The following is a 21,291-nucleotide window of genomic DNA, read 5'->3' on the forward strand; positions in this document are numbered from 1 at the left end:
GATCTCACACTTCGTTACACCCTGTATAATTGAAGGCGACTGGGGTACGCACTGAGTTGTGGAACTCGGCAATTATTTTTAGCGTTTTGTAACTTTTACTAATTTTAACTCAAATATATATTATATGACATACGACGACAAGGAACATAGTATTATATTTGCGAATTTTAATAATACAGGATAAATGGAAAGCTTTTCAACGCCTCGTGGGAAATTTGAATTTGAAATATCGGTCCAATTATATTAACCGACTGAGCTACTGAACTTTGCGCACTACTGAACTGGATACGTAGGCGAGTGGTGGTAATTTTCAAAGAATTTACGGAGATGAACAATATAGTTCGAAACGAAACGAAACGCCTGATGGTAAGCAATTTATTATTAGAGAAGTTACAAGTGCGTTGCCGGCCATTAAGATGGGATGGTTTATAATTTTAAATTTCAAAATAGGATTGAAGGGCCAGTTCTTCGTGCCTACAATTTTTAAATTTCGCATCTTTTTCTAGTGATGGATACGGTATTAAGCAAAATCGTAAACGCCGCGTTCCTGTAACACAGTGCGTTACAGGAAAAGTTTATTGCGCGTTATTAAATTCTTAGCTGTCGCTACTGATTGTACCTACTTTATAGAAAAAAAAATAACACTTGACATTTCTGTTAGCCCGATTTTTGATCATGGCAATAAAATAACATTACAAACAGAACGTTCTCGCTGTAGATTTAATTTTTTTTTCCAATCCTTAAAAATTTGGTTTTGTCTATATACCTACATTGGGAAAATTACGGTTTAAATATCAATGGAGAGCGACTAAACCACTTGAGGTTTGCAGACGATCTAATAATAATTTCTGAAGGTCCAAAAAGCTTACAAAAGATGTTAAAACAACTGGTGTATGAAAGTGATAAAGTAGGGCTATCAATGAACACTGAGAAAACTAAAATAATGTCAAACTCGGAAAACATCCCTATAATTGTTAACAGCCAAAATATAGATTATGTGAACGAATACACATACCTTGGACAGATCATATCGCCAATAGACCTTACAATGAAAGAAATAAACAACCGAATCACTTTGGCATGGAAAAGGTACTGGTCTCTCAAGGAGGTAGTAAAAAACCCTCTCATACCAATGAAAGCGAAGAGCAAAATATTTAATTCATGTATACTACCTGTAATGACATATGGATGCCAAACATGGAGCTTAACTAATCATAGCATACGTAAATTAGAAACTTGCCAACACAGTATGGAGAGAAGCTTACTAAACATAAAACTAAGAGATAAAATAAGACTAGATGCTATAAGGAACAAAACTGGAATTACAGATATCACTTATTGCATTAAAAAACTAAAATGGAGGTGGGCAGCCATATGATTAGAAGTAGTAAGGATAAATGGTCTAGGCAAGTAACAGAGTGGTGCCCGAGACAATTCAAAAGAAAAAAAGGGAGACAACGAAGTAGATGGGAAGACGATATAAAGAAAATAGCGGGAATTACTTGGAAAAGACAAGCGCTGAATCGCATTCAGTGGCGTACTCTAGGGGAGGCCTATGCTGGACAGCAAGACAATCTTCACGTACCGGTGTCAAATAAATAAATAAGATTATTGTAACTATATTTAAAGAATGATTGTAAATAAAGGCTATTATTATTATTATTATATATACCTACATATGGCACGATTGTTTTGTCTCACGAGTATATAAGTACTAGTTTATTAGTTTAATCTATTTTTCACTTAACATTGCGGGTGAAGAAACTCCTTGCAACCATTCAACGCCCAGGGGTAACTCTAAAAACTGGCCAAGTGTGAGTCGGACTCGCGTACGAACGGTTCCGTATACCATTAAGCAAAAAACGGCAATAAAAAAAAACACTTCTGTTGTATGGGAGCCCCACTGAAATATTTGTTTTATTCTGTTTTTAGTATTTGTTGTTATCACGGGAGCCTGGGGTCCGCTTGGCAACTAATCCCAAGAATTGGCGTAGGCACTAGTTTTTACAAAAGCGGCTGCCATCTGACCTTCCAACCCAGAGGGTAAACTAGGGCTTATTGGGATTAGTCCGGTTTCCTTAAAGCGACTGGTAAATATTAAATAATCAAATGATGCTTCGTACAGAAGTTCCGAAAAACTCATTGTTACGAGCCGGGGTTTGAACCCGCGACCTCCGGACTGCAAGTCGTACGCTACCGCTAGGCCACCAGCGCTTCTTCTTTACTATAATTATAATGTATAATTGAGTTATTTGTCTTATATTAGGTATGTGAGTACTATTAACCGCAATCAAATTATTTATTTTATCAATAAAAAAATATCAATTATGAATTAAATATTTTTATTTGTGTTTACCACTGGAGGGCTTCGTCACTTTTTCTCATCTATTTCAGTTTATGTACATTTATTTTTCTCAAACATGCTATGTAATATTGATATTACGTTCTTTATATTAGGCTGGGAAGTATCACGTTTCAGGCGCGGCTAGACGAGAGGTCTGTAATGAAATTTCATACAAAGTTGCAGGCCTAGGCCGGGAAGTGGCTTTTTTTAAATTTCTATTTCACATATAATTGTGGCACAGCATCATGGCAATCAGCCATTTAAAAAAAAACTATAAGCAATATTTGCTTTTTGGTTCGTTTATGACATTCTGCCAATAATACGCCTATTAAAAAAAACTTTTTTTTACCTGACGGGCTCGATGGCACTAGGGCCATTAGAGCGGTAGGACTGTGTGGGGGGATGGTAGCCTGGGGAAAATCCAGGACCCTTCCGCATCACACGAGACGGTTTTGCTACCCTGAGTTGGTCAAGCAAATCTTGTCAGTAAATAAGAACAAAGAAACTATACTCATCCTTTTCTTTTGGGTGTTAGTACTAGTGTAAGACAAAGATAGTATGATTATCTCTGTCTATGTTTGAAATAAGACAATCCTTTGACAAACTATATACCCATATTAAACGTTTGAGAAAAGCACTATACATACATCGGCGTGAAAACGGGTTGTCGGCCTCATAACTATATATTCTATTCGGCCGGCAACCCCTTCCTTCCCGGCCTCTGTAGTAATGTACTATTACATCAAGGCTACATTTTAATTATCACATTGCCAACAAAACGAAAGGAAATCCATCATACAGAACAAAATAAAATATTGTTTACAAATCCGTCAGTTTGTATATGATTTATTACTGTGTATTTATTTCAGCAAAATTACAGTGTTTATAGTGTAAGCGGAAATATACGTCGCAAGAAATATATTTGTATGAATGTTATTTCTGTTCAAATTTGTGTCAGTGAAAATCATCTAAGTATTGTTATAAGAAAAGAATAGAATAGAAAAATGATTTTTTGCCACTCACATAGTCATACACATACAAGAAGATAAAACAGAAAAAATAATAAAATTAAACAAAAAAATAAGAAAATTGAGCAGTGTGACAAAAATGATGATCTCAGCATTTGCTGTGGTGCAGTATAGACTGGCAGCCACAGGGCTGGTTTTAAGTTCACCCCCCATTACTATTATATCTACCAATAAGATTAGCGGGTGTTCAAGTTACAATTAATGGTTAGGGCAGACATGGCAACAGAAATACATCATCTGTGAAAATTGCAACTGTCTTGCTATCACGGTTCATGAGATACAGCCTGTTGACAGACAGACAGACAGACGGATAGCGAAATCTTAGTAATAGGGTCCCGTTTTTACCCCTTGGGTACGGAATCCTAAAAAAACACAAACTTACAAAAAATCTATTATTACTCAGTATACCTATACAATATACTTATATATAAATGAATATTACAAGATATTGCAATGTTATATTCATATAAACAGTACTTAGTTCTAGTTGGTAAACACTTCAAAATAAGCTACAATGATTCCTGATAGCCCCAAACACAAAATTTTAATCCAAACACGCATGGTTTGTCTGCCAAATAGTTATCCACAATGAAGCTTCACACGTACAGTCATATTGAATAATTAACAAAACTGTTATGAGGAAAGTGCAGTCCTTCCAATTAAGCAGGAAATTGACGAGGGGCAAAATTCCCTATTGCGTAAACTTTCGTACAAATTCAGAATACTGTAGGAAAAAGAGCTTAAGTTAATTCATTATATGGTTGCGTTTCACCCTTTTAAATTGAGTTTCTAAGTTGTGATTTATAATTACATGGTAAAAGTAGATTTATGAAAGGATCATGTTGTTCATAGCGGTTAAAATACAGAACGGGAAAAGAGATATAGGTCAATGAAATTAAACCCAAAACAAAGCGTTTAGAGGAATTAATTCCCAGCAAACTGGAAATCGTTTAAACACCTAAATTTGGTCTAAATGGATACAATCCGAGTTTGCTCAATCCCACGACGTGCGCATACATATTGGGAGCCTTGGGTGATAATTTTTTTCTTGGATTGCCAAACCACTCGATGTAGAAGGAACCCACTATCAATTACAATGTCACTAACAGCAAGGTTTTGTGTATCAGACACTGGTTAAAAAGTGTTTTCGGATTTTAACATGAATATACCAAAAAAAGTAATTCAAACTGATCTCGCTTAATTGAAAAATGTTCTTTCTTGTCCAGGACCGGAAAGCTCCATTACCCCACAAATGTCTGCGGGCCGCTGTTTGAAGAGGAGCTGGAGTTCTGGGGGTTGGACTCCAACCAGGTGGAGCCGTGCTGCTGGTCCACTTACAGCATACACAGGGATACACAGGTCAGTTATCTTACCTTCTTCCTCGGTTCCTCATGGCTGAAAGTCGCGACAACGTGAGGTCGTTATTTTGTGCACCAGGGCTCTCCATTCTGCACGATTTTCCGCCTTCCTGATAATAGACGCCTGTATAGATCCCTAGTACACCTTCTTTACAGTGTCTACCCAGCGGGTTGGTGGATGTCCACTACCCCGTCCTCCATTCACCATGCCAACTATAACCATATCTTACCTTATTAAATCACATTTAAAATCGAATCTGTCGCGAATTTATTTTGTTACCTTTATTTACCGACGTTTCGACACAGTTTTCACTGGTCGTGGTCGCGGCTAACTGATATCCCAGCAAAATGTCAAAGCAGAGATTTGTGTGACTACCCGACGAAAAGTGTATTTAAAGTTTGGGGTAGACATCACATTTTCAAACCACCCACTACACATAAACACACACACACACATATCTTACCTTATATTGTATGAATCGTTAAGGTTTTGTCGCGCGCGATATTGTTGCGACGATCTTTTTTTAAGCCACTGGAACTAAAACGTTTCAAACAAAAAATAACGTATTTGTACTTATACTATCGAATAACAATTATTTTCCTTGACTTCGGCGAAACTGTGTTAACAACCACAAAAAAACTAAGTTTCAATATGGACCTTTTTGCTTGAAAATATGGTAAGTGTGTACTTACGAATAAGTTGTCAAATTCGTTACGTGGTAACGTTAGGTTATTACCTTGATGATACACCAATAGATTTTACCCAAAGCTTAATTATTATTAATGAACTTGGCACACCTGGCAAACTATTACTACTTAATAAATATTAATGACTGAGTGGAATATCGAGGGTAAATACCTTCCCTAAGCCCGGATCTAACGGAAATTCATTGTTGGATGTCTTAAAAACAAGTACTTAATTGAAATAGCGGTCTCATTGATAAATTAATTAAGTTTAAGGTAATAAAATAAAATTAATTTTGGGCTTAAGTCTGTTTACTGTTTTTGATCAATATTAGAGTACGATTGTCAGACTTTTGCTGTCATTTCTGACTTTTGTGCGGCTTTTGATCTCCAAAACAAATCCGATCGATTGATACCGTTAATAAAAACTTGTCATCTAGCCAATTAACATATTGTTAACAGAGCTGCACAAGTGCATACCCATATTATAATTGAAATTCGTTCATAAAGTGGGTAAGGTCCATCGGAGTGATTGCGACTATGGGTTTATTGCGTCTGTGTGAGTTCATTTTTAAATAACTTGAAGCTCTCGCAATCTTGTGATAAAACGTAACAGAGGTTACAGAGGACGTTTCGACCAATCTTATCCGAAAAATAACAAATAGTCGCAATAACCTGCATCCTATGTGACCTTGCACTTTTCTAGCTTGCTGTACATGTTTAATATTATAGTTGCCTTGCTGGCTTTTACCTAGTTATAGTCCAACTGAGATATATAGAAACAAACTCAGCTATATCTACTTCAACTGAACTGCACCTTGCTGACTTACGCAGCGTCTTACGTAAACGAACAACTCGCGAACGTGAAGCGAAGCAACGCGGCGTTCGCACGGCGTTCGCGTTCGCAATAAGATCGGCCACGTAGGACACTTCTATAGGTATCAAAGGATTGATTCACCCCGCGCCGCATCGCTTCGCGTTCGCGTGTTGTTCGCCTACGTATTACGCTGCGTTAGCTTCTATATGACTCAATTATCACCCTATAAAAATACCCTTACGCGTAATGAATATATTATTCGAACCGCTAGCTTAAGACACGAGCACCATAAATCATTTCGCCAACATTTTGCGATTGGGCGCTATCATCGTAAAGGATTAGGATTCCGTCTTTTATTATTATTTATTTATTGGAAACAATGTAAGTTTACAGTTTAAAACCAATTCACTTACATGCTAGGAGTACAGATATGTCTTTATAGCATTCTGTTCCTGATCACATATATATTAGTAAGAGAAGAATGGACTGAGATTTATACCGAACGGTATCGTATATTTAAAATCTGAATACATTTTAATAAGTCTAAATAAGTGATTAGCACAGAAGGTAAGAGGAAAGAATATATAGCTACTGACAATAGATACTTTAGTGTTCCCGTACGAAACTTTACCTGTGGGATCACTTCGGTCTTGCAAATCAGTTATTTCATACAATTTCCATTTTAGGAGAAAACGGTTTCCACTAACTAAATCTTAATAAATGACTTTGATTTTGATGTCGATCGCATTAGCATAACATATTGTACGATTCGCTTTAAAAAAAATTGTATTGCAAATTTTGAAAAAGGGAAACCTATAAACCTAGTTTTCCATTGTGTCAATAACATACTATAAAATCATCGGGGAATGGAAAATATTTAGAAGTGGAAAAACATTTTCTCTTTTTGTATTGACGACAACGTGTGGATACTTCCTTCTTCAGGCTAAGCAGATTTTGTCACAAATGTGATTAATGGGAATTAGGTAAGGAGTTGTTGTAAATATACGTAGTTTCATCATCATCATCATCATGTCAGCCGATAGACGTCCACTGCGGGACATAGGCCTCCCCCAAGGCTCGCCACTCCGACCGATCCTGTGCCGCTCGCATCCATAGAATTCCCGCGACCTTCACCAGGTCGTCGCTCCATCTCGTTGGAGGCCTACCGGCAGTTCGTCTTCCGGTACGCGGACGCCACTCCAGAACCTTTCGGCCCCACCGGCCATCAGTTCTGCGAGCAATGTGCCCCGCCCACTGCCACTTAAGGTTTGCAATTCTGCGAGATATGTCGGTGACCGTAGTTCTACTGCGGATATCATCATTTCTGACTCTATCACGCAGAGAAACCCCGAGCATAGCTCTCTCCATTGCCCTTTGCGTGACCTTGAGCCTTCTTATGAGGCCCATCGTTAGCGCCCACGTCTCAGATCCGTATGTCATCACTGGCAACACACACTGGTCAAAGACTTTTGACTTAAGACACTGCGGCAATTTGGACGAAAAGATACTGTGCCGCTTCCCGAACGCTGCCCAACCGATTCGGATTCGACGAGTGACCTCTTTCTCGTCGAATACGTAGTTTATTGGATACTAATTATTGCCCGTGACTTTGTGTAGAATTTGTACTTTTATATCGCACTTCTATAGTAACTTATACTCCCCTTTTTAGCCCCTTTCACATCCTATTAAATCACATTTACAATCGGGTCTATCGCGAATTTATTTTGTTACCTTTATTTACCGACGACCTTTCACATCCTTTCATATCATTTCACGGGAGCCAATGAGGGCTACAGCGTTAAATTTCGCCGTTGGGGCGCCAGTGTAGATGGAGGTCTTCCAAAATGTCAAATGCATAGAAGTTTTGGGGATTTCAAGCTTCTTTATCGGGAATTTTCACTCTATATTCATAGTTGTGGCAAATCTTTGTCTATATTTGATTAATCAATTAGATATAGCTCAACAAATGTTAGTGGTTTAAAAAAAAAGTGCGAACTAAAATATATGCAAAATTAAACAGGTTGAAAAAATGGCACATTTAGACGTTAAAATACCTTTGTGTATATTAGAACGTATTGATTTTATAAAAATAAGCATAGAAGAATTTTAAGATCTCTTTTTCTGGATATAGTATCTACAGTGGCTTCAACTGGTGAACACAAAAACGATAGCCCCCATTAAACTATGACTATGTCCATACCAAATTCCATCTAAAATCTAAATTGGTTCAGCGCGGCAGCGGTTACAGTTTCGGGATAGATTGTCTCGGGCAAATAACAAATGATAGTTTTTATCAGGGAAACTACCCCTTATAGAGGTGAAAATGGGGTGTAATAATTTTCTATAGAAGTACGTCAAAAGCTAGTGTATCAATAACAATCTTATTGAGTGTAAAGCTATTGTTTTTTTTTGTGTGAACGGTCGGCCACGGCGCGTGCCATTGTGTCTGAGCGAGTGCCACGCGCTTAGACACAATGGCACACAATACAATGGCCGACCGCTCGCACAAAAGAAACAATGGCTTTTGTTTAACAGATTAGGGTCTTAACGTAAAAATCATTTGAGAACATTCTTACTATAAATATGTTTTAACAAATGTTATTTAAACCAATATCGGCTTCTTAACTTTACCAGAAGTGTTTAAAAAATAGCTCTTTTGGACACTCGATACTGTTGTCATTCGCTTATGCATTCAGCAAACGGCTTGAAAAGCATTCCCCTATACAGGGGGTTGCTTGAACAGCGCGTTCCTCTATACAGGGGGATTCTTGTTTATTTGCCTGCGATATTGGACGAGCCGAATGCAGTTGCATGACGCTTGAGCGGCCATAAGAACAGCGGATTTCTTTTTTGTTCGCTGTTTTTGCTCGGCAGCTGTCAGTTAATCAAAGTAGATCAGAGCGCAGTCTAATACCCTTCGAGAAATGGGCCGCTAGTTTGCACACTCGTAAATTATTATAAATATCTTTGTATTTAGTCCGTGTATCTTGCTTAGGTACATACTTTATCCGGCGGCGTTGAAAAGGATCTATGAGTTAGAGAGGAGAGGATGATTCTAAGGATCTACAGGAGTGACGTGAGGTCAAAACGGCCCTCTAACATACGAACCTATACTTTCTTGACCTGCAGAATTTTACATTTTTTCCGCTTAATTTATCTACTACTGAAAATAATTAATACCATGGGCCCATTTCTCAAAAGCTTGTAACTTGTAATACTAGCGGATGTCACTTTTTGACAGCTTTTGTTAGAAAGGGACTTCCACTTGTATTACAAGCGACAAGCTTTTAAGAAACGGGCCCCTGTGCCCTGTTTATCAAAAGCTTGTAACTTATAATACAAGTGGAAGTCCCTTTCTAACAAAAGCTGTCAAATAGTGACATCCGCTAGTATTACAAGTTACAAGCTTTTTATAAACAGGGCACAGGTCGTATAAGTCACATAAATACTAAAGCAAAGTAATTTATGTTGTCAATCGCTTGTTTAGGTGCTCTACCGATGCACCTACGTTCGTTCGCCGCAAATCATCCTCGTTTTGAAATATGAACCTTCAATATTCCTAATGGAACACAAAGTAGAATTGTACGATTTCCATTGATGCTAGTTTGGCATACTGTTTATTCGCGTCTACAGGCATTTTTTTAACTTGTAGGTTTAAAGCGCGACTTAAGTTGTGTTTAAGTCACGTCTAACTGTACTTTCCTGGCTAGATACCTACCTATGTATGAGCAAAGATAATTGATTGTAATAAAGAGGTAAAGTCGAAGAAAAAAACGTGCCCCTTAGTTTTACATCCAAAACAGATGGCGGTGTACTGCGCCATATGCCCAATATGTTTTGCGGTCACTGAATTGTCAAACGTCATCTTTGACAATCAGTTACCGGAAAATGTATGGAGCTGTACAGCACCATCTCGTTTACCTGTCAAATTGGAACCACGAAATTGTCTTAGATTTTACACATCTTACTCAATCAATGTATCTTTGGTATGAGGTTTGACATTGACCGTCAGTTTTGTGAAGATTTCTAGCCGGCGCTTATGGTACAGTCGCCATCAGATATATCGGAGCGGCCAAGGTGCTCACAAATATCGGAACACGGCTCTAATGTCAAGGCGGTAGAGTGCGTGTTCAGATGTTTTTGAGCACCTCGGCCGCTCCGATATATCTGGTGGCGACTATACGCAGTTGAGTGAACGCCTTTTAAAACTTAGGTACCTAGAGCCGGACCAGAGTGACCCGTTCTAATATAAAATTAATTTTGTATGAAGCAGAAATATTTTGATTTAAACTAACACGATTTTCACTCACGTAACGTCACGTTCGAAACGTCAGGCCATAAATAAACGTAAGTTTTACGCGATTTAGGGTCGGCTGCACCAAACTGTTTGTTTCGTTAAAGAGTTCGCTAAAGTTTATTATATGGAAAGTTTTATAGTAAACCGCCGCGGCGCGCCGGGTGACGTTGAGCAGTCTGTCAAGTGTGAATGGTGCAACTGGTCCCGTGTGCTGCACCGGGCTAGCGTTCCGGGTGGTTGTGGGTTCAAGTCCCGCCCAAGACAGTGAATTTTTCCACTTATAATTTGTTTCTAAGCTTAATAGCATCGTTCGCAGACGTTTCTGCTTGATAATTTTAAAACGAACACGGGACTAGTGCCATTTGCACCATCTGCTCTTCCATCTATCAAGACTAAGCTAAGCTAAGCTAAGCTATCAAGACTTTACCCAATACAGCGAATATTTCTACCATACCTATATGAAGCTATACGCTTTTACGTAAGCGAACAACTCGCGAACGCGAAGCGAAGCGGCGCGGCGGGCCCACGGCGTTCGCGTTCGCAACGAGATCGCCCACGTAGGACACTGCTAAAGGTATCAAAGGATTGATTCACCCCGCGCGCGTTCGCGTGTTGTTCGCCTACGTAGTACGCTGCGTTAAGGGGCCAACTGATTATCAGTCCGCCGGACGATATCAGCCTGTCAGAACAAAAATTTGACAGTTCCGAACTCCGAACCGAAATCGTTTGGCGGACTGGTAATCAGGGAGGCCCTAGCGACATCTACCGTTTTAATATATTTTATTTAAACTGATCGCTCGTTTTGTGGCCAACTGGCCACAAACAGCACATATGCACACATTCACCGTGGGTCGCAGTACTCGCAGTGCAGTCTTCTTGTCTGAAATATGATCTCAATATTGCGTTGCTTGCGTCGCGCAGCCCCGCATTAATATTGGAGCGTCGTGAACAATAGCGTAAGCCATCGTCATAAGGTACCTTTACTCGTGGAACGTCATATATTTATCGGAACTATTAAGATGGCGGAGTTCTAGATACAAGTAATTGCTTTTCGGATGAATCGGTATTTTAACATAAGACGAACTCAGCTCTTTTGAAAAATAAAAATGAAAATGAATAAGATTACTGAATAAGACCCGTTTTTCCATAGTGAATGTCTTATCAGTAATTTTCGAGTAGAAAACTTTTTTAGGAGTCACAAGAACCCGCCGCCAAAAAGCCGCTCCCGTACAGTCGCCATCAGATATATCGGAGCGGCCAAGGTGCTCACAAATATCTGAACACGCCTCTATAATATTGTCAAGGCGCTAGGTGCGTGTTCAGATATTTTTGAGCACCTCGGCCGCTCCGATATATCTGATGGCGACTGTACAATCAAATAACTCTCATTTTAAAACGACATGCCCAAATTGCATGAAACTTGTCATGAAAATTTACGCTACATATATTACTAGCTTTAGCCCGCGACTTCGTCTGCGCGGACTTAGTAACAGCAGCTAAAGTAAGTATAGCGCCTGGAAAAGTTTTCATAGCAATTATTCAATTTGAGCATATTATGCACACAAATTAGCAGACACTTCATTAATTATCTCAATTCCACCCCGCTTTTTACTTTCTTAAGGGATGAGTTTCGGGATAAAAACTATCCTATGTCCTTCTCAGGGACTCAACCTATCTCTATGCCAAAATCTAAATCGATTCAGCGGTTTAAGCGTGAAGACACAGTCAGACAGACAGACAGACTTTCGCATTTATAATATTAGTATGGATATCTATGTCGTACTAGTTTTCATTGCTAAAAATAGTTAAGTACACGAAGAAAATAGAGGGAGTGAAGCTTAACTATTATGTAACAAATCCATCATAAACTGTAATAGATGTCATTTATTAAAGAAAAAGTGACGAAGCCCTCCAGTGGTGAAGGCCGGATCCATTTATATATAGTAGTGTGACTACTTAAAAAAACACAAATCAAAAATATTTAATAAAATAATTTGATTTGTTCCCAAACTTGTTCAAATCCATCATACTTCATACTAATATTATAAATGCGAAAGTCTGTCTGTCTGTCTGTCTTTCTGTCTGTGTGTTCCCTCTTCACGTTTAAACCACTGAATCGATTTATATGAAATTTGGCATAGAGATAGTTTGAGTCCCTGAGAAGGACATAGGATAGTTTTTATCCCGAAAACCATCCCTTAAGAAAGTAAAAAGCGGGATGGAATTGAGATAACTAATGAAGTGCCTGCTAATTTGTGTGCATAATATGGTCAAATTGAATGATTGCTATGAGAATTTTTCCAGGCGCTATACTTTAGCTGCTGTTACTAAATCCACGCAGACGAAGTCGCGGGCAAAAGCTAGTAAAATATAAGTCATGAAATATTAAGTACCTTTAAATCGAGGGAAAATCCCTGTTTTAACATGAGTATGAATCTCTTTGTAACTAGAGCATCTTCCATGAAAAGCTTTCATCTCAATACGCAACCAACCGCTATAGGTTCAGCTAATTGGCCCCTTTCAAGTCTTGACCTCGAGTCATTAGAACAAAAACGTATTAAATCCCTAAGCGTTACTATTCAAATCTCAACTTTCTTCAAATGCAGTAGAGATCAAAACGGAATGCATTGAGTTTGGTGTTTAATGCGTTGTCTTGATATAAGTTCTTTAGGACAAAAGAGTGTCAACTCTGCAATCATTGCTAGTCAAATATGTACTCTCTGTAGGCGTGGTAAAGTTCAAATTCGAATGCATTGTGTCTTAGAGTTGAGGCGTTTTATTTGCCTCGTTTCTTAAGACAAATGGTATTAAATGCGCTTGCATCGCTGTTGAATTCTGGACTCTCTTTTCATGTGGCAAAGTTCAAAATTGAATGCATTGATTTTAAATTATTGGGATTAAGTTTTTTAAATGTGGTTTTTCCTGAGCAGGTAACTAACTACTGAAACAGGTATCTCAGCAAAGATAAAATAAAACTTCTGTAATCTGACGGCGATTTTCATGATTTTTAACTTAATTAGGTAAACTAAAACGGAGCTTAAGAGTCCGTATCAAGCTCGGCCGAATTTCACCTTCCCATACAAACGGAGTTTTGTAACGAAACTCGTTCTCATTTTAAAACTACGTGTTGGATTGTAATTAAACTTTACACACAGAATGACATGAGGTATATCTATGACTGTAATTAATTTATATAGCTCCAGCTTATAAAACAAACCAAATAGAACAAAAGTAACTGTCATTTTTTTTTGTGACACACTTTTATTGTTGACTGTACTTCTTCTCGTTTGCATGTCTATCGAGTACTTCTTTTAAGACCTTTATAATGAGCCTAAACTTGATGTGTGTGTTTTTCCATCGAGGAGTTCCTTTAGCTACCTACCGACTGCATCATCAGAACACCTCCATGTTAGCATATTATTGCATTGTCACCGGAATTACGACAGTACTCCAAATTTCAACTGAATCAGATACCGGGAAGTGGTTTAAATTTTAGTTACAAGATTTGAAGCACTATACCTATATATACAAAGGTAGGTAGGTATATACGCAGTGAAGCTAAATAAAAGTGTGTAAGAACAAATTTTGTATGAAAAATGTATATCGCTGTATTTTTTAGGGTTCCGTACCCAAAGGGTAAAAACGGGACCCTATTACTAAGACTCCGCTGTCCGTCTGTCCGTCTGTCTGTCTGTCTGTCACCAGGCTGTATCTCATGAACCGTGATAGCTAGACAGTTGAAATTTTCACAGATGATGTATTTCTGCTGCCGCTAGAATAATATAAATATTTAAATGGGGCTCCCATACAACAAACGTGATTTTTTTGCTGTTTTTTTCCGTAATGGTACGGAACCCTTCGTGCGCGAGTCCGACTCGCACTTGGCCAGTTTTTTTAACTATGGTATCTGAAGCTACATAAACTAATTGCAGACATAGATATACCTTATCCTATTGTAAATTGTAAGTACAAAGATTCAGAGCAATCTAGCTAGTCGTTTTAAAATGAGAGCGTAACTACGATTGTATGGAGAACCGAGCTTGCTGCGGAGCGGAATATTTTATGCCGAACAACGAACAAGAATATCTAATGAATAGCTTACTGTACTTATTGAAAAGACATGAAATACGCAGGAAATACTTGGCGATCAAAGTTGTTTTGAGTAATTAGTTAGGTAATTGAAAACAACTAGTGTTCTTGTTGCGGGTGTCCATGGGCGGCGGTAATCGCTTACCATCAGGTGATCCGTCTGCTCGTTTGCCTCCTATTTCATAAAAAGAAACCTTAATTAGCCTCATACATGAAGAAATCATAATAATAATATTTGAGCGTAATATATTTTTTTTTTATTCGGATGTTTGTTACCATTATATCATGTTACAAATGCAACTAAATTATTCTACTATAGGTTCCGTTATTAAATTATAATTTAATTGCTTAAAATAATAAATAAAAACTACAAAAAATTGCCCGCGAAAAGCTAGTCAGCGAAACGCGTGAAACGTCACGTGACTTTACGCGTTCGACAGATTAGTTCACTTAAGTGTCATTAGTAGCAAACGTCAGTTGGACCGTCTAACGTGTGACGTCATCACGCTTTGTCGAATTCGCGCCAAAAATTATGAGCGTTTCAACCGCTCAAAATTTTTCAACATTTTAAATATTTTTTAATTAAATAATGTGAAGGTTTACAAAAGTATTTTTATTTTTTCCGGTGTTAAAACGATATAAATCTTGATTACAAAAATAAATAAAAAATCACGCATGGAGCTAATTGGTTTCTTCAACTGATGAATGCTACGAAATGTCTTGTATAAAGTAACCACTAAAAAGGCTTTATAACGAAAAAACGTGACTGTACCTTACATGAGCGTATTCCGTCATCATCATTCGCTTGCCCTTGTCCCATTCACTTGGGGTCGGCGCAGCATGTCTTTTTCTTCCATACCTCTCTGTCACCCGTCATCTCATCATTCACTTGCGTTATGAGCGTATTCCGTATTTAAGGCATATTTCCAGACAGTACCAGTTTCCCTTTTAAGTTTATTAATTGCACATTGTACGCATACGCAAATATTATATTCCGGAATGCGAGACCGCGTAATGAAGTTGAGCTTGAAATCTGAGTGCTCTTGGGACTAAAGTTTATGTTTATAAGCCGCGGAGATGACGAAATTTTCACCTGTGTAGTGTTCATTAAGAGGAAACGGGACGACCGCTCAGGACCGTATTAAACTACCTATATGCTGGAGCCCTTGGGCACTCAAGAATTTGGGGCTCTTTAGGAATGTAAAAGAAAGCGAATTAAACTAACCGACCCGACCCTGCCCTTGCTCACTGTTACTGTCTGCCCTTCGCGGCCCTCTGAGGATCGGGGCCCCCGATGAAGGGGCCCTGGGCACGGGCTATGGGGGCTATGATTAATAATATACACCAAATAGTGTCGAAATATTTTCAATAAAGATATAAAGAATATCGAGAGAGGTAAGCTTATATTGATATTTTTAATAGGTCCGTAATATGACTGAAATCATGAAAATTGCAATACACGGTGTAGCAGGTGTCCATGGGCGAAGGTGTTTTCTTACCATCGGGCGATTTATCTGTTAACATCATAAAATTAAAAACCGTGCGAGTCGGACTCGCGCACGAAGGGTTCCGTACCATTACGCAGAAAACGGCAAAAAAATCACGTTTGTTGTATGGGAGCCCCACTGAAATATTTATTTTATTCTGTTTTTAGTATTTGTCGTTATAGCGGCAACAGAAATACATCATCTGTGAACATTTCAACTGTCTAGCTATCACGGTTGATGAGATACAGCCTGGTGACAGATACACAGACAGCGAAGTCTTAGTAATAGGGTCCAGTTATTGGGTCCCTTTGTGTACGGAACCCTAAAAACGGGAATTCGTCTCGCTAGCGCTAGCTAAGCTATTGTAATAACTCTGTCTATTTGCATGTAAAGCGACTGATTTTCAATTTTAGACCTTAATCGATCGATTAGGTTTGGATTTTGCTCCGCTTTTTCAGCTAACGAGATTTTGATGCAATGTTTCTGTAATTAAATTGATTTAAGTGTGATTTAGTCGGGGCCTTCGTATATTTATGGTTTTCTGAAATCACTTTGCAAGGTAAAAATAAGGAACGAGGTTGTTTATAATTTCAAAATGTATCTCACCTAAGTATAATATCAAACATTTATTTGTCCATATTTAGGCTTTCTTAACTTTTCATGATTGCTACAAAACACACTTTTAACGAGTTTGCATGATGTTTCTTTGAAAAGTTCCGAGATGTTTACGAATTCAGAGATAAATTATTTATTCATTATTGTACCTGAGCTTTCATATCTTTACAAAGCTTTGTAAACATTAAACTTTTCAGAAAGGTTACGATGGCCGGCTCTTTATCATTTGTCACCATGCTTGTCACGTTCTAACAAGTATATGTGCGAAAGTGACGCGTAACATGACAGGTGATAAATACGCGACCATGATACCCATGGAGACTATATAAAGAGCCAAATCTCTATGTATGAAAAGTGTCCATCAAAAAACAGTAATTAGGCGGCGCCATACACCGAAATACTACCAAAAACAACCTACGTAATTTGGTCGGGTTATTTGTTGCCTTATATGGTTCATGTTATACTCATGTCCCAGAGCCTAACTAGCGCCACCGGAGAGATTAGGAACTATTATTTAAAGCTGAAAGCGGTCACTTTTGCAACAATTCTGCCATAAGAGATTGGCATCCTTTCTATACCATCCATAATGATACCGTTCATCATCATCATCATCATCATATACTTAAGAGTAAGTCTCTTGTCGGTGGAGCAATTTCCATGTTTCGCGGTCCTCTGCCTTCTCTTTGACAGCCTGATACGACACGACGTTGAGTTTTTCCTTTATTTGATGCATGTACGCTCTCCTTGGTCTTCCCTCCTTCCTCTTTGCTTCAACTTTCCCTTCTATGATGTTTTTGATAAATTCGTCGTGTCGTATCAGGTGCCCAAGCATCTTTCCTCTTTTCTCCTACTATACGTAAGCAGCAGAACAATAATTATATATAATTATATACACATATTTATAATACTATTCTATAAATGCGTAGGTTACTGTCTTGTTAAAGCAGTTAAAGTGAAGCTTTTATTCTATCGCCTACAATTTTTGGGTCTGTCTTTAGCATGTCACATTACAAAATTACGGCATTATTAAAATTCTACTTTATTTCTAGTAAGTACTTTGAGTTACAATATAATTATATTGTTTTTCTTTATTTTTTTGAACTCCCATCGGCACACAAACCTCAAGGTTTTGCCTATGATGGATCTTGTTTTAACTTTCTAGACTATAAATTAAAAAAAAATGCTTAATTCACGAAGGCTGATATTTGCTTGTAATTTCATACAAAATTTTTAAGGACAGTACACCTTATTAACCTTAAATACGGTAAAAATACGTCAAACTCTATCTGTCAAATTCTACGGTCAATGCATGGAGACTGTATAAAGGAGCCAAATCTCTATGTATGAAAAGTGTCCATCAAAAAACAGTAATTAGGCGGCGCCACCATACACCGAAATCCTACCAAAACCAACCTACTTAATTTGGTCGGGTTATTTGTTGCCTTATATGGTTCATGTTATACTCATGTCCCAGAGCCTAACTAGCGCCACCGGAGAGAATAGGAACTATTATTTAAAGCTTAACGCGGTCACTTTTGCAACAATTCTGCCTAAGAGATTGCGATCCTTTCTATACCATCCATAGGTCAATGGAAAATAGTCATATCTAATAGGAAGTTTACAGTCGCATTACAAGGGCCTGACACTCTTTGATAGAGAAAGATAGTCTTATTGCGATTCCTATAAGGTGAAAGAGAAAATAGTGCCATGCTTTGTCCTTATCACCGACCGGATTTTTTTTCATGGTCGGGTTATGGCAGCGTAGGTAGGAGGCGATGGCGAAATACCGAAATTAATAAGAGTGAAAGAGAAAAAGGATTATGCTGCCATACATTAACTTCTCTTCCCCTGGTCGCTCGGTTTCATGTTTATGACTACTATACTATGTCTATGGTCGCATACGACTTTTTGTTTTCGAACGTCACGGACGTCACGATTCCGTCAAACAATTCCCAACGGTTCGCTACTCGCAAGTGTGTAGACATCTCGAAAACCCCAGTGTAATGTGACCGTGAGAACCTTAACAACTTATGCGTAATCGGAGAGGTTTCTTATATTGGTTTCTTTACTCCTTGACTCGCGTATGGTAAGTAAGCGATATTAATAATTAATTACAGCGCCATTTCGTGTTGAGTAGCTGAATTACATTGGCGTTGGGCGAGTTTTTGTAATATAATTAAAGAGGATATTTATTAAGTTAAAATTAAAAACGCGATTTTAATAGCCTAAGTCGAACAATTTTCCGAAAATTTTCAGTTAAATGCCTACAATCCGAAAAAAAGTTTCACTTGCATCGCGGTTTCATAAAACCACTTTTTATTATTGAGCGCAAACATAAATCATAATAATAAAATAGGTCTGTGAGACTTGAAGTCACATGGAATATTCTGGTGTACCCCAATACATATACATATTACATATAGAAACACAAAAGTTTCAATAGTAAAACGACTGACTGCGCAGTATAAGCATTTCAATATGGATGAGCTGTCACAGTCCAGTATGATCCCATCCATTTTGCTATCGGGCACCGCCTGACCAATTTGTTTAAAGGCTGTTGCAATTTGTTTTTGTTTTTTTATCCATTACACGTTTCAGCTTTAAAAACTCTGCCAAAAGCATGTCAATATTTAATATAAATGTATTTAATATGGGATTCCGTAGACGATTTCAGAAGATTCAATATTCAATCCGTCTACATTTATAATCTTTAAATGCATTCTAAATTATCTTATCAGTAAAATGACAGCTCGATGATGGTGTTCTCGAGGGGCTACAGTATGGGTTTCTTTAAAAAACCGGCCAAGTGCGAGTCGGACTAGCCCACCGAGGGTTCCGTACTTTTTAGTATTTGTTGTTATAGCGGCAACAGAAATATATCATCTGTGAAAATTTCAACTGAAAGTATCACGGTTCATGAGACAGACAGACGGACAGACAGACAGACAGACAGACAGACAGACAGACAGACAGACAGACGGACAGACGGACAGTGGAGTCTTAGTAATACCTATAGTGTCCCGTTTTTACCCTTTGGGTACGGAACCCTAAAAAGGAGTGTACAGGTTTTTAAATGGTCGGCAACGCGCATGTAACACCTCTGGAGCTGCAGGTATCCATAGGTGACTGTTTACCATCAGGCGGGTCGTATGCTTCTTTGCCACCAACGTGGTAATAATAAAAAGGACACGAATAATACCAACGTTTAAGACACAAAACACAAAGAAGTTCTGGGACAAGTCTTTTGTAAAAAAATGGAAATTACCAGAAAAGTTTTTATTTTCATTCAAATATTCATAATCCAAGCAGAAAGGCGCGGTGTACAATCTCAACCCAATTTGCAATGCACAAGGAAAGTAAAACGATAAATTGACACCAGTAAAATCCGTGCCACCAAAGAGAATATATAGTATAGAGGGGTAAAGTCATAGTAAATTTTGTAGTCATAGTAAATTTACTACCATCTATCGACAAATGAAGTACTAAAAATATAAATATTAAAAATGTATATATAAGTGAATAAATGGTTTATTTGCGTAATGCCACTGTGTAAAGTATATATCCGATAAATATAGGCATATATATCCATAGTATGGTCTTGTTATTGTAGATCAATGATCATAATAATAACGAAAAATTATAACTATCAGTGGCGAACTTCCAAATAGCTCGATTTCCATTTGCTTGACTAATTCCTGACAGTTAACAGAAGAAAAGAAAAGACAAATTAGTTAAAGCAAAATGCCTACGAATTTTGACAGACATATTCGTAGAAAGGAGAGGCAGAGGAAGACCGAGACGTGCGTTTTTGGACCAAGCCAAGGAGGAAATCAACGTAGTGACGTATCAGGAGCTCAAAACAGTGGCAGAAAGAAGAACGGAGTGGCGGTTACTCCAACGACAAGAGCCAGACTCTTAAGAGTTATGATGATGATAATGATTCGTAGAACTAAAGTATAAATAGATTATTAACAAAACTTTATCTAGCAGTAAGTCTAAAAAAGCCCACACTCGATTGCCTATTAAGTAACAATTTTTCCCGTGAATTTTCAATATTCATATATTCCACTTTAAATAATTTCAACCCACTAAAAACAACGGCTTCAATTTATATTTTCCTTTCTGTCAGTATTAAGCAGCCAACAAACCCTCCCTTTAAAAATAAAACGCGACTGTCATCCCACTAGCGCCGTTTTATGACGTTACAGTCGCGATTCAAAATGGCTGCATCTTCCATGCAAATGGCGGCGCGTTAACGTCTCTATATTACCGTAAGTGGCTACTAATTTACACTAGTTTTCCTGGGCTTGTTGTTAGATTTGTGTGATGTTGGTAAATATGCCCGCTATCAGCATAATACTAAAAGGGTACCTACAGTAGGTACTCTAAAAGTTTGTGTTATGATCATTACCTATATCATCCATATGACAACTATGGAGTTAGCTTACAATCAGGCGGGCGGTATGCTTGTTTACCAACAACGTGGTATTAGAAAAATAATGATAGGAGTAAAACGTGCTTTAAATACTCAATCAAACTAAACTATTTTTTGGTGAATTTTCAATATACTTA

General features: G+C 38.0%; 1 protein-coding gene across 1 annotated transcript in view; it reads left to right on the plus strand.

Moving 5' to 3' along the window:
• The window catches only part of LOC134746526 (potassium voltage-gated channel protein Shaw-like), a 224,299-nt gene that overhangs the window by 26,269 nt on the left and 176,739 nt on the right, over positions 1-21,291 (plus strand). Inside the window, exon 3 of the mRNA XM_063680938.1 lies at positions 4,599-4,731. Coding sequence (XP_063537008.1) covers positions 4,599-4,731 — 133 coding nt within the window. The remainder of the gene's footprint in view (positions 1-4,598; positions 4,732-21,291) is intronic.

This window comes from Cydia strobilella, chromosome 13 (assembly GCF_947568885.1).
Source record: "Cydia strobilella chromosome 13, ilCydStro3.1, whole genome shotgun sequence".
In the NCBI taxonomy this organism is placed as follows: domain Eukaryota; kingdom Metazoa; phylum Arthropoda; class Insecta; order Lepidoptera; family Tortricidae; genus Cydia; species Cydia strobilella.